Source organism: Apus apus, chromosome 5, assembly GCF_020740795.1.
Source record: "Apus apus isolate bApuApu2 chromosome 5, bApuApu2.pri.cur, whole genome shotgun sequence".
Taxonomy (NCBI): domain Eukaryota; kingdom Metazoa; phylum Chordata; class Aves; order Apodiformes; family Apodidae; genus Apus; species Apus apus.
In genome coordinates this window covers 42,636,693-42,651,791 of record NC_067286.1, presented here as the reverse complement: position 1 = coordinate 42,651,791, position 15,099 = coordinate 42,636,693, and the positions used below count along the sequence as shown (strand labels likewise).

The 15,099-nt window shown below is 43.6% G+C and overlaps 1 protein-coding gene across 8 annotated transcripts in view; it reads right to left on the bottom strand.

Annotated features, from left to right (window-relative positions):
* Positions 1-10,451: 10,451 nt before the first annotated feature.
* Positions 10,452-15,099, bottom strand: part of ESRRB (estrogen related receptor beta) — a 130,248-nt gene continuing 125,600 nt past the window's right edge. For all 8 annotated transcript variants that reach the window (XM_051621492.1, XM_051621489.1, XM_051621491.1 and 5 more), the window contains one exon: positions 10,452-14,947. In XM_051621492.1, coding sequence (XP_051477452.1) covers positions 14,703-14,947 — 245 coding nt within the window. In that variant the 3' untranslated portion in view covers positions 10,452-14,702. The remainder of the gene's footprint in view (positions 14,948-15,099) is intronic.

Sequence of the window (15,099 nt, the reverse complement as noted above, 5' to 3'; positions counted from 1 at the left end):
AAGGAGTTACAGACTGCAAGTCAGCAATGTCTCCTGTCCAAGGCAGTGCATATCAGCTGTGCTGACCTTCCTCCACAACCACACTGGTGAGTGTGGAAGAGGGCTGCAAGGTTTTGCTTTTTTTAGTGTCTGTGCTAATAGGCAACAACTGCTAGACAGAAAGACACCCTTGTCCTCCCCCCTCACTTCCCCCTGTGTCTCTGTGCCCTGCTTGGGGCTAAGCACTTTTACTGCCTTTTATTAATCTTCTCCTGGGACAGCACTATCAAGGGCCCATCAGCATTCAACATGCCCTCCATCTGCAGTGTTAACTCGATTAGGGCACTGAGGAGTGACTTACAGGGGAAGCTCTTCTCCACAAGCAGTATTTGCATACAGTGATTGATGCTGATATGTCCTCTAAACACATCCACATTTTGCATTCTAAACAAAGCAATTACTGTAGAACAGCTCCCTGTCACTCAGTGGGATTCCTAGTGCCAGCGTAGGGCATCCCTTCCCTTTGTAAAAATGGCCTCTCTCTTTCCCAAAGAGGACCCTCAAGTGGGATCAAGAGAAGGTCACTGGCTCCACCTTATGTTTGGAGGGAAAGAAACAAAAGCCTGCTATGTGTCTTCACTTGTGAAGTTGCTTGTGGACAGTTCTGAGCTGTCACACCATCAATGGGCTTTCCAGCAAGAAGGTCAGGCTTGAATGGGACACATGGTCTGCAGCCTCCCGTGTTTCCTTCTAACAGTCTCTCCTGGTCAGAGCTCAGGCTCAGGGTAGGTCCTCCCCATGTTCACCAGTGTCTCTCTGTCTTTGGAGCACATGAACTGGACATCAGCCATGCAGCACTGAATATATCTGTGTATTACCCACATGTATTATGCATATGTACACTATATATTATATATGTGGATTATATGTATATATTATATGTGTGTACATACATATATATGTATATTTTAAAAAAATAATCCACCATGTGAAGTGTTCAAAGAATGAAAAGATGCCGTGCTTTCTTCCAGTTTCTAATGTGCCCAAGTTCTGATTTGGAGGTGGTGTCCAGAGCCACATCTTTCTCTGCAAGATTGGAAATGGGAGAGTTGTACTTCTGTTTGAAGGAAGGGCAAAAGGAAGAAAATAAAATCTGTGGTGATACTGCTGGTATTTACCAAGCAAACACAGCTTGCTTTCCAAAGGCAGCAGTTGTTTTTTCTTCTTTATTATATCCTAAGTGTTTCCTTTCTTTCAAACCAAAAGGAAATTTGCCCAGAAAGTCACTCTGTTTGAACAGCAGCAGGGACTTCTGTGTAATTTAGGCTGCAGGGTTCCTTGGAGCAGGCACTCAGTCCTTCGACCATGGAGTGCAGGGATCACTGAGAAGGCTAAATAAATAAATAAAATCCATTTGCATAACAATGCCCAGAGGTCCCAGTAAGAACATCTCCTAGAGGCTGCCAGTGCTCTTTGCCTTCCAGGTGCTCCTGGCTCACTGCACTGTGAGGGCTTAACATTTTCAACAAACTTCAGAGGCCTGTTGGCCCTGCGCTCCAGTGAGACTCAGACAAGACATGCTTAGGCTTAGTAAGAAATGTTTTCACCCATTCTTGCCATTATTTTATCATATTTTTGTTTATCTTAGGGGACTTGCGATGTACTGCTGGTTGTCCATTTCATGTCTGAAAACGTTCTGGTTTTGCAAAGTCAGGAACTTCGTTATTGGGCTCATGCTGTCTGGCTCCCTAGATGTGGGAGCTCCATGGCGAAGGTGGCCCTTTCATCTCCTGCCACACCATATTAATTTTTCAAATGTGACAAGCTCAGCTTTGCAAAAATAACATATTGCTCATGTCTTGTTCTATTTAATATGGTATTCAAATGGTCCAAGTGCTCAATGACACGGGCTGGGGGAATGGCTCTGCAGACTTCTTTGTCGCTTGATGGGCAGCTGGCTTCCAGAAGTAATTATAGCTGTTCAGTGCTATGGTACACCAAACCTCTGGGGGATTAGTGAGGCATCAGGTGCATGGTGACTCAGAGGCACGAACAGAGGTGCTCTAGTTCCCAGGCCATAAAGGCCTTAAGCTTTATAAATCCTAATAGCCACTTGGACTTGGGATGAAAGTGAAGAGGAAGCATTGCAGTGACCTTGCAGAGGGCATTCTAATTTTCCAGAAATCCAAACAGGGAAATTTAGGCTTCAGGAGTTTATAAATGAATTGCATTGCCATCGTGTGGATGCATGGAAACTAATGTCAGAAAAATTCTGGGACCCTAGTTTCTCAGAAAGGAAAACAAAGTCATGATAGTTATGAAAGTTGTTAATTCAAAATACTTTACAAAACGTGGAGTGAAATTATTATAACAATTTAACTATGGTGGTGTCCAAGTTAACACTGAAGTTAGTTTGATCACAGTATTATGGGTAATTAGTATGAATTATAGTCTAATGTGCTCATTAATGTCACTACTTTGTGTCATTTGGTGCTTACGGAATTAGGTGTTAGAAGCATTAAGTACTTAGAAAATGAATATGAAAAACAGATAAAGTAGTACAGGATCTGCATGAGTCTTTGGTGACTTCTTCAGGGTGATGTTTCCAGACACCAGGCTGCATGAAGAGGTATTAGGTAAAATCGTATCTGCTTTGCTTGAGAAATAAAACTGGTAACTTGTTAAGTTTCTACTTAAGTAAACATCATTTTCTGTAGTAATTACAGTACCAGAAGCAAAACTGACAAAGTAATGAATGTTAATTAGGCTCCATGTAATCTTAAACTAATCTAAGTCAATAATTACTAGACAAGAAAGGGAAGGTTTGCAAATACTCATGGTGCAATGATCTAAACAGAAGTGAGACTGGAATGGTGTTGTCTGTGCACCTTTAGGGCATGTCAGCTGCAGGCTGGGCATTTTTGTGCTTCCAGCATAGGTTTTTTCAGGACACATACCAGAATTTCTGGGTTTTCAGATTGGGATCCCCCTGCCTTTAGCCTCTGATGTTTTCCCACGGGTAGGAATCTAGACACATTGCCTGACTGTCCCAGAAGACACCCATGCTTTTTTCAGTGGAGCTTACTCTGTTTTTATCACCTGTTCTGCCCCTGGCTTAACATATCCTGGCTGTGTCCTCAATAGCCTGGACATACCTTGGCCAGCAACTTCCATAGGTCGCTGCTTCCTCCCCACTATTTGCTCAGAAAAAGCTGTGCTGTGATGTCAAAGAAAATCCCAGATCAGTGGAGGGGTTGGGTAGGAATGCTTATTTCCAGGGAAGGAGTTTCCAGGCACAGAAACAAGACACCTACTGTATCATTCTTTTCTGTGTATCTTGCCGAGGAAACTGAAGAGATCATCCAGCTTTTCGTTCTATCCTAAAGCTCCATCTGGATCAGACATCATATAAGGTTTCATGTAGAAAACTCTTTGCTAAAATGTTCTCGTAGACTGTTGCATGGTCCTCACATGGTAAAGCCCAATTTGCAGTAGTTTAAGTAATTAGCCTCCTAGGATATATAGTTCTTTTCTGCTAAGACTGGGACAAGTGAGGGACCAATGCTGGATCACTAGGACATCAGGCATTATTTCTGCTGTTGCTGCTTTCCTCTGTAGTACCCACAGTAGCAATACAATTATTACATGAATGAATACAAATATTTTGCTTATGCATTTTTCCCAGGACAGAATTAGGTGGAATGAGAGAGGGTGAAAAGTGATTTTTTTTTTTTTTTTCCTGTAGGACATAGCCACATGCACAAAAAGTAATAAGGAATTATCTAAGCAGGAGACTTCAGAAGAATCAACAGGACTTTTAAGGTACTGAGGAGCAGTGGAAAGAGAGTAAGGACACTGCAGCAAAATAAATGAATCCTTAGTGCCAATCCTTTCCTGTGATTCTAATTTTACTTGATAATTCAACCAATTTACCTGACTCAAAGTAAAGTTCAGTGGTCTGTGACTTCCCTGATCACCCCATATGCCTTTTTTAGAACAACTTACAGCATTTGCTACCCTTCATTACTCCAGTAGAACAGCTGATATTAATGAGAGAGTTCATGTTTCTAGCAGCTTAGTCACTTCCATCACAAATGCCTTCAGCTCTCTTGAATGTACATGGTACACTGTGCTGGTGATTTGTTATTCTTTAGCTGTTCGTTCCAGCATCTGCTCTCCTGACACTTCAGTCTCAGAAGTTGTCTCATCTTCAGGACTTGGAAAGGGCAATTCTAGGAGAGGAATCTCTCCAGGAGGTCTCTCTCTGGTGCAGTCTGGCACAGAGAAGCACCATCTCTTCAAGTCTGGGTAAGTGCTTGCCTTTACCGCCTGCTTCTCCAAAAGAGACTTCATTGTGTGATGCAGTGACACTTACAGCCATCCCTTCTCCATAAAGAATACTAGGAACACATGAATGTGGGAGCAGGAGGGAACCCTATACAGGTTGAGCTGCATTTCAGCGGTAACCACAGCTTTTGCTACTCTGTCTCTTTCTGGAAAGCAGTCCCAGAACTTCCTCACTCTGCATCTAACACTCTTCATTCCCTCTGCTATGGATTCTTTTACTCCTGGCTATCAAAACCCAGATTTTGGGCAATAGATTGAAAACTGCTTCTCAGCCAAAGAGATGATGATTCCCAGAGAACAGACCATGTGGTGAGGATCTGGGGAAATCTCTTGCGGATGGTAAAAATGTATTTCAATCTCAATATTACTGTCCCATCTGGGAATATGCAGTAAACAACACATATTAGCTGCCTGTCACCCCTCTTGTATCTGGGAGTCTGATTGAGTTTCATTGATGTCTTCTGGAAGTCTTCAGCTTCATTGATGCTGAAACCCTGAATTGACATGTTTTCCCTTTTGCTATGTATTTTTTTCTTCCCTTTTTTGCATCTACATGCAGATGAGGAGAAATCATACAAGATTCACTCTAGGAAGAGAAGAAGCAGAGCAGTCATATTGAGGACAAGGGTGAGGAAGAAGGTGACATTAGTGTTTTCCATGGCTCAGAGTTTCTTCTTCTTTGCTTGGAGCATGTTGGCCTCCCATTTGCACACTGCACTCTTGCTGATGCAAGGTTTGATGGTGAAAGCAGGGCAAAAATCTTCATGTCTATGTCATGGTCTCCTGTCAGGCTGATGAATGGGAAACAGGCAGTAAAGCTAGTTATGCCAGCTGGTTAAGGGGCAAACTGTATCAGGTTTTCTTATCTTTGTCCTGCTTCCCTCATTCTTTTCTTCTTGAGAGCTCAAAATACATCTGAGCACAGAGGTGGGAGCCTTCCTAAGCATGAGAAATGAGTGGTACCTATGGTGTGGACTGGCAGGGAATTAATATTATGTCCACATCTCCCCCTCCCATTAAGAAGTGGAGACTGGGGACTGTGAAGGGAGAGGAGTAACAGAAGAGAGATTATTTTTTAACCTGCTTAGCAGCAGTAACTGTTGAAGCATAAAGCTAACTGTGAAGGGTGTTTGACTTCTCAGCCAAGTCTGAAGCACAAAGATGCTGAGATGCTGCTTAATGTTCCTTCTGTCTTATGATATTGTATTTTTTCTTCTCCTTTTTGTTTTGTAGGTACTACATATTGCTGACTTGCTGGGCAGCAGTTACTTGATCAGTGCTCATGGAAGAGATGATTATCTCATGTCTCAATCGCAGCTGGGAACTCACCAGGATACTTTCATGGAGTAGCTATGCTCACCTAGCCAGCTTCACCTAGTGAAGCATTGTCCCAGCACAGGTTAGTCCCTCTCCCTTTGCCTATCACAGCTGAATTGCAGCTACTCATAGACAGGCCCCTGACAGTTTCTGTTGCAGTTTCAGTTTTTTGAGTCTTTTGATCTTTGAAAAGCATAATGCTTGTCTGCCAGATGAACAGTTCATGTTGTGGAGGATGCAGGCCCAGACTCATGGAAAAAAGCATTTGCTATGATGACGTGTGTGAGACTAAATGTAACCAGCAGAGTATGGAACCTGGTACCAAGATGGTGACAGCGTTTTTCTTAGCATGGTATCTCACTTGCAGCTTGGATTTCTGTAGCCAGGGAAAGGTACTCTGAGGTAGAAGGGCTCAAGGCAGTGGCAGAGCTGGGGATAGGACCCTGAAAAGGTGATGCCTGTGCTGATGCTGTTCCTGTGACCATCACTGCCTTAGGACATTACTGAATTTTTATGATGTGGTGATAAAAACAATGGGGAAAATGACAGAAACAATGGGGGAAATAACTGATTGTCCCAGGCTTGGTTACAAGGGTTCATTAGACTGAAAAATACCTGATGAAATTGTACTTCCTAAGACTGATCCAAAGGATCATTGATGTGTATGTAGTAGCATTAGCCACTGACAAAAATATATAAACAAGAGTTTGCTCAATGTGTTTCAGTTTAATAATGTAAATGGTAATAAAAGACTACTTGCAGCATTGATGGCTTGTGGTGTTAAAACGGAAAAAAATTTACAATGCTGGACATGTAATTATTGAAGGTGATTATAATTTTGGCTTCAGTTAAATTGTTTTCCTTCCAAATACAACACTCTTCACTCAAGTGAGTTTATTCATAACTTAAGTATTGCACTTGACTTAATTGGCATATGGTGTAAATTAACCCCTCTCAAAAACATGATTTATGTACTTTGTTCTAACTGATCTATTAAATGCAGCCTCTTTTTTTTGTTGTTGTGTTGATTCTTGCTGATTTAGGCAAAGTTATTTTGGTTTGCTCTGTCCTGGCTTCTCCTTATCTGATCACTGCCCTGCCTTTTATTATTCAACAATTGCAGTTACGTTGATGATGTGTGATAAAGCTTGTTGAAAATGTAATGCCATTCTATTGAAATCAGAGAACAAAATGTGTAATAATTTCACTCATCAAAATTAAACCACTTGATTTGGAGACTTCTTATAAAGTGGTTGGTTGTGCTGATTTCAAGCATTTGGAAAAGCAAGAGTTTGGTATTTCAGAATTAAGCAAGGTGGGATTTCTAAACAGAAATCATCTTCTTACTGTCTTACTATTGCAAATAAGAAGGGATATATTAAAAAAGAAATCTCTTATTCAATGCATCAAGGAATGCCTTAAAAGAATCTGTTTTAAAAACATTATTTTGTGTTATAAAAGAAATATATCAGAGAAAGGTCAAGGTGCCTTTTTAGTTTCCTCTGTTTCAAATGGATGAAAAAGAGAAAAAAAAAGCTCTATTGGGGAAAAGGCCACATCCATATAAAGAAGGAAGGATTCAGATCAATTATTTTTATTATTGTTATGAAAATACTGTTAGGTAGGCTAATCTTGTTTCTAAGCCATTTTGAGGGTATATGTGAACACCAGTAGTGCTGTGAATGAAAGCATAACCGAGAGAGGCAATGAGTGTTGTGTATGGGTGTAGATAGCTGCAGAGAGAGGTCTATATCTGTCTTTGTATCTCAGATAGGGACTAGGTTTTTGTACTTGTCTTTAAAGCATCAAGATCTAGTGGTGGAAGGCAGCAATTTGCCTTTCTCATGATCACATTTTCTTAACTGATGCAGTGTGTACCCAGTGAAGGGCAAAGGCTCGCAGCTCTACTTGTGCCCTGAAAAGGAATGACTGTGGGCAAAATCTAGAGACCTTCAAGACTGTAAATGGTAAGGAAAAGTGTGCAGGGGACTGTTTTGTATTCTAATACATGCTACCGGAGCATGATGGCATGTTCAGAACAGGCAAAGGAAGAACAACTTTGAGCATTGGTCCATGAAACTCATTGCTGTAGGGTGCTGCGGGGCCGAACACTTCTTGTTGGTTGAGAATGGGACTGGAGAAATGAAAGTAAAAAACATAATTGGGATTGTTAAATGCAAAGACATAATCTCTAGCTCAGGTGGTTTTTGATACTTAAATCACTCGGAGACTTAATTATACCTCCTTGCCCTGTTTCTATGTTCTTTGGTCATTGGCTGCTGGCCATTTCAGCAGGGACGGGGCCCTGGCCTTGCTGGGCCTGTGGTCTGAGCCAGCGGGGGTGTTTCTGCATGTGCTGTGTGTGCTGCCGGGAGATGGGTGCAGTCAGTGAGACTGGTTCGATTTGCAAAGGGCTTGGCGAAGCACCAAAGTCTTTAGCAAGTCAGTGATGTGTCAGTGGTAGCAGGTGTCTCCTTCTCAGTTCTTCTCACAAATGAATCTCGTGCCTCTGGCCAGTTCTGATATTGCCTGTGAGTTCACTCCTACTCATAATAATTACAATATAATAACTCCCAGAGCTGAAGACTTTTCTAGTCTCACCCAAGCCCTGTGGAAGGCAGCAAAGACCAGAAGCATGCGGGACCTCTCGAAGCTGATTAGCACTACTGTAAAAAGACTTGCTGGCTGCAGTTATTTTGGAGCAAGGTTGTTGTTTTTGGCTGGCTGGCAGCGACTTTTGATTCAGGGCTGCTGTGTTTTGCTGAACCATCCGTAAACCCAACTCTCAATAGTCGCTTATCAGCCTCTGACTCTTCCAGCCACCCCAGCACACTGCTAGGCTAGTCCTCCTGCTCCCCAGAGGCAGATACTCAGGTTTCACCATGGTGTCATTTCAAATTCGTTGCAATGGGAGAGAATGACTTTGTAAAGAAGGCTGGGAACACACCACAACCTCTCCAGCTTTCTGTTACTGGAAAGTTGAACACTGAAGTTTTCTGTACATGAGCTCATGTTTGCTTTGATTCCCTGTGTGATACCTTTGCCTGAAAGGCAAAAATATTGTTGGTTTTCATTTTATTTTGTGTGCAGGTAGCCACAAACAACTACCACAATAATGTTTTAACATTTTTAGCTTAAGCATTTAAATATGCCTTTAACCTGGTGGAGAGAAATGTGTTTACAGAACTCACCATTAATTAGTAAGGAAACTTCATTCCCTCCCCAGCAAATCAAAGAAAATAAGAGTATTTTTCTTGTATTTCCTATGAAGTTCTTCTGTAAGAGGAAATTTCAGGTTGTCCTCAGTTTCTCCCAATGCTCAGTGTGCTTATTATAAAGACAATGCCCCCCCCCCCCCCCCCCCCCTTTTTTTTTTTTTAATTCCAACGGATTGAATAATAGTAAGGAGAGAAAGAAAAGCCTAGAAAAAAAACTGTACAAAGCAAAGAGGTGCCCAGGAACTGTAAGGAAGGCAGTTGCCACTTTAGAGGTAAGGGACTGAAGAAAGCTTATGTCCTTTGAATGAGTTTGAAAGACCAGGGAGGCCCAGGTCTCTCCATAGTCCTCTGGCTACCATTAACAATCTCTTGACGCTGGCAGCTCCAGGTGTCAAGAGATAGACTTTTCAGAACCCCAAAACTACTGCCTTTCAGAAAGCCATAGACTGACCATCTCTAAAGTCCATTTTAAAGTCCTACTGTGGTAACCAAATCCAAACCTTCTGTGAACAGATACAACATTCAGAGGGCCCAAGCACATGATGCAGGTGGGCTACGGGGGAGACTGGGAGGTGCCTATGTGGACTTGGAAAGGGACTGTGTTGGTTCAGATGTTGAGCCTGTCATGGTTGGAGCAGTAGTGACTGTGGGGCTGGGGGTAGTTGTTTTAAGTGTAGAGAAAGCTTGTTGTGCTTCACCTCCCTCTCCAGATCTGCTCTCATCTTGTTTTTTTTTTGTTCAAGCCCATTTCTAGCCCATGGCCTTTCCTACTGGCCACCACTTCTTCTCCTGAGGGCAAGCCGAGAGGCCTCTTGGTTGCCTGGCTTGGATGCATTATCCCGGTGAGTGTCACTGCCTGGAAGGACATAGCAGTGTTGGGAAAGTGAGGTATCTGGAGATGACAGCGCTTGCACAGGTGTGATGCTGCCTGTGCCCAACAGAGTCAGAGGTAGAATAAAAACCTGGGGACTTGGTTTCTCACATCTCTGCCCCCATTACCACAGCATGTTTCCTTCTGCTTTCTCAAGCAGACATGAGCTTGCCCTTCTGCACTGCCTGACCACCAGATCAATGCAAATGCCATGACTTCAGCCCTTGCACCCACTTCATAAGCACTGGACAGCTGCCGTAATGCTTGCAACACTCATGATGTCACTGTTGGGCTTAAGCCAGTGGTCTATTTTATGATTAGAGATTTTGTTTTTCACTGGAACAACTTCAAGGCTTTTTCATTGCCAGCTTATATTTATTCCTTGCACCAGGGAAGTGCAGAATGTGGGGAGAAACTGGGTGAGTGGGAGAAAATGGGTGAGTGGAAGAAGCAGACCAGCCCATGGCAGGGACTGACAACAGTGGCTGTCTAATGAGTCCTCAGCAGTTTTCTCACAGAAACTCAGAAACTTGCTGAGAGTTTTGTTTCTGGGTATGGAAACACACCAAATGAGTGTTTCTAGGTGAGAGGGCTGGGGCTCTTCTCCCCTTCCACAGCATGCACAAATCCTGCCTTCCCCCACCCCAGCCTCTTCCCTGCTATGTGCATCCCGACCGACAGAGCAGCTCCTTAACACAATAAACATTACTCTGTCTGGGTTAGTTTTTACATTTCTCTGTTTTATTTCTTGTTTTGTCTGAAATGACCTGTACCACAAGAATACAATTTATTTAACAGGTTTTTTCTTTTTTTTTTCCTTTTTTTTTTCTTTTTTTTTTTTTTTTGGTTGTTTTGTTTTAGGAGCAGATTATAGTTAAGTAGATACTGTTTATTTCACTGACTGTCTATAACTCCCTGCATCACTCTCAAAGCCTCTGTCTCTCTGGCTTCTCCATATAATGCAGCCACAAGAACAACAGAGTGGCCTTTGGCCATATGATTATTTATAGCCTGTGGATACAAAGTAGAAGCTCTTTTTCTCAGCTCTGATTAGTAATAAAATCTCAACAAGTTACATTCTAGGGTCTTTCTCAATCACTTTCCCCTCTAATAGCTGCTTACATGTTTCTGGTGCAGCATGTTTTATTTTGTATGTTTGTAGTATTTTTTTTAAAAAAGAGATGACTTAGCTTACAAAGACAAAAACAATACCCCCTTAGCATGAGCAATACTGCAAGGTTCTGATTATTGTGGGGGAATTTCTTACAGCTTCACAGTTTTGCTGCAAGGTGTAATGCCCAAGTTTCCCCAGAAACCTAACTCTGTGTTGTATTTTACCTTTTGTTTTAATTGATCCGCCTGAAATTTACTTTGCATTACAGGCCAGACACTGCTGTTCCCAGAGAAGAATGTGCCAAAAATAGAAATGCTGGTCACTTGGGACTACTTTTGTAGTAGCTGACAGGTATGTGGTTTCTGTTACCTGCACATGCAAATCAGGGGCTGGAGCTGCTGGTATCAGTTGCTGGATGTGGGCTTCATGCTTATTCACTCTCACTGAAACACTTACCTCTACAGCTTTGCTTTTCTTTAATTCATAGAGCCCATTTGTGTCCCAAGGCTCAAGCTCCACCATCTTTTGCCCCATGTAGAAGCACAGTTGTAAGGTGCTGACTCTGACTCCTACATTACAAATGAATGGTGTGAAGAGTACTGACCCAGAACCAGTTCTTAGTTCACATCTCAGCTTCCACATCCCCAGACCTTTTTGTAAGAGACTGAGCTTTCAAAGACCTAAGCAGTTGCTGAAGCCCCATTTCCTACTTCAAAGAGCACTGAGAGAAGTGACCCTTTTCTGCAAGCCCAGCTCACTGTGTAGTTGGACATGCTCCTCAGCTGTGACCATGTGACAGTACTAGTGATGCACAGCAGATCAGAATAACTGGAAAGAGATGTGTGTGATTCCTGCACTGGTCTGAAGGGCCCAAGAGACCTGACCTGGTTCTCAATTTAAGATGGTGCAAGCCTTTCCAGGGTTAAACCTAGACAGGTGTTTCTGTCCCAGTTCCTGGGGAATAGTTTGCGTTCCTTGCTTAAAGAGATTAATATATGCTAATTACTGTCTGGTTCAGTTCCCATTCTATTTCAGAAGCAATGCAAACATTTCCAGGCATGTTATCTTCAAGCAATGGAAGATACCCAGATGGGCTCCAAGGTTATGCAGCTGTAATGCAGAAATAAGGTTCTGGAAATAAATACATTTGGTATCTTTATATTGTTGCCAAGGCAGGAGTTGCCTCCATACCATAGCACTACTCTAAATAGCCAGCAGTCTGTGGGCTAGAAACTAACTCAGCACCTCTCCATAGTCACGTTTTGTAGGTAGTTCTTCCCTTCTGCTCTGGAAAGAAGGCAGGAGTTCAAATACAACAAAGCTGGAAGAGCCCTTTTTTTTTTTTTTTTAAGTGACCTGTCCAGCAGGGCCCGACAGAGCAAGAATTGCTTCTTAGCATGTTTTCAGCCCATTTTGGGTCAGAAACCTTTGCACAGCACATCAGGACTCAATGTGCTGTGGCTGAGCTTGGTGGAACTTGGCAGGGGAGCAACAGTGGTCAAATTAGTCAAATTTTCAGGCACTAGTGCAAGCCAGCACTATTGGAAGAGCATTTATGCCACAGCCAGAAAGAGTTGCCAGGGTGCAGCACATGGCAAGCTGGGCCTGTATGTGGCAGCATGAATTTCATTTTGGTCCCCCTCAGTCACAGATGAGTACAGGGATTGTAAGTGCAACCAAAAGCCTCTCATTTCTCCCCAGCTGCCTCAGGAAGGCAGCTGGGGAGAGAAGAACAAGTATCCATTCAAAGCCACTGAGTAATTGCTACTGCTGTGAGCATGGAAGCAGTCTCAGCTCCCACGTGCCTTCTGCCACTTAGGTCTCTGTTGGTTTACTCTTGTGCCTGAAGCAAGCCTAAATTCCTTTATCAAGCGAGTACAAAATGAATGAGAGTAGCTATGGCTGTGTAGTGTAGGGAAAACTCAAAGGAGATGAAAATGAATTAACTCAAGTATTAGGAGTGGGCTGGCTGCAAGAGCTGAGAGGTCAGCATCAGTTACAGCCCCCAGTCTCTGAGCCAGCCTGGGCATTGTTCTGCAGCACTGACTGCCCTGCTGTGACACGTTCTGCTCCAGTAGAAAACAAGCACCCGATGTCTCCCTGATCAGACACCCCAACTCTAGTTTGCAAGACTTACTCCAGGGGACAAGTTAGTCCTCTGCCACATGACATTTCTCATGGGCTGGCCAGGAAGGGATAGAAGCTTGAGGGGAACAGAGGCAGTATAGCTACTGTGTCTCAAATGTAAATCAGAGGCTTTTTCTCACCTCTACTGCCACAGGTGACCAACGACCACAAAACAGACAATGCAATCAGGTTTCATTAGCTCAGGCTGGCTTAAAACTATGTCACCTAGAAAATAAAATCTCAGAGAATGCCTACAGCCAGTTTTGTCAGTCACCTACATTCTTCTCTGGCTACTAGGAATACAGCAAGTTGTGTTCTAGGCAGCAGATTTGAACCAAGACCTGGAGACAGCAGAAACATTACATGAGAGGAGTAAATAAACCTTCCCCCCACTTCTCCTGCCACCTCAAGGTCAGGTACTTGCTTTCCCATCAGCGACAGAACCTCTTACCAGGCCCAGATATAAGCTATGGTAGCTCTTTTGCTGCTGTTGAGGATAATGGGATGAGGCAGGGGAAGACAGTAGTTGGGGGTCTTGGGTATTTCATGCCACCCTCTAATTTATTTCCCTAGACTGCCACAAAAAAGCAATCTCTCAGGCTCAAGAGCTGCCTCCTGAAAATAGCAGTGCCCTTGATTCCTAACTAGCATTTGGCAATAAGCCTAAATCTCTGTGGAGGCAAAGAGCTATCACTTTAATGAAGTCTAGGAAAGCCCTAGTTTGGGGTGTATTTATACTTGGGCAGTAACCATGCAGACAAAGCCTTGTCTTCTCTGCCATGAGGAACAAGTGGGGAACAGCACTCAGCTGAGCTGAAGAGGCAGGTTTGATATACTATAGGGTGAAAAGTGTGGAAGGACTGTAGTTAGCACCACATAGGAGAGGATGCAGAGATTATCACGTTAATCCAGCACTGAAGCAGAACATCAGGCTCTTTTCTGTTTTTCTTGCCATCTGTGAAAGGAGATTGCATTATTTCAGGGTCATACATCCTACCTCTTTGGGGGCCTGTGGGGATTGTACATGGGAGGGACTAGCCAGGTGTAATGACACACTGTACAAGGTCGCAGAATATCTTACACAGTTAGGAGCATCTTTCCCGGTAAGAAGTGGGGCCTGTATGTACAAGTGTTAGCTGTCACAAGAGGAGCCTGAGAGGCAGCTGTTTTGATCAGGAGAGGTCCAGCAGTGCTCTTCTCCAAAGGAGCATCTGCTCTATGGTTAGAGCCAGAAAGGTGACAAAAAGAAGATGCTGCTTCCCTTCCCCCAGGCTGCTTCCCTTTCTATTTGACCCCTCACAATACCAGCAGATAAAGTTTATATTGACTCTGTTCTTCCTCTCTTCTTGCTTCTGTCCCCGCTTCCCCTCCAGCACTGGCAGAGGGAGCTGGGGAGCAGGCAGCCTGGATGATGCTGAGAGCATCACTGCTCAGAGGGGCTGAGCCCCAGTGACTGCCTCAACAAGTGCAAGAGCATATTCTGGTATTTCCCACAGAGAAAACAAACGAAAGAAAGAGAAACAGGTGACTGATTAAAAGAGTTTCCCCCCCTCCTGTACATGAGATTCTGCAGTCACGCCGACAGATAGACATTAAGTAATTCTTCCATAATAAATGATTGGAGATAAAAGCCGGCGGTGGCTGCTGCTGCTGCTGTTTGGATTGCTCCGTTGTCTGCATCTTTGTTTCTAGTTTGTTCCCCGGCCACTGTCGGCTGGCGCTGGGGCTGTCAGACCTTTGCCTCTAGCATTTCTAGGAAGAGTTTATGCATGGGAACCTTGCCCTGCAGTTTGATGCTGTAGAAGTGCTGCACAGCTTTGGCAGCTGTCTGCCGCAGGAGTGGCAAGGTCAGGAGCAGCTTGCCTGCTCGCCGGGGCTCCTCGTTGCGCTGACTCAGCTCGTAGTCCTGCAGGGCTTCATGGAGAAGGTCCTGGAGTTTCTGCACTGCATCCATGTCCTCTATGTGCATTGAGTCTGGGGGGAGGGAGAAAAAACAGCAGACAAGTCAGACCAGAGGAAGGAAATCCCTTATGGTCCTGAAGATAAAGACACTTTCTTTCCTTTTCTTTCTTTTCTGTGTTTTTTGATGTTGTGGTTTGGTTTTTGTTTTGTTTTGTTGGGTTTTT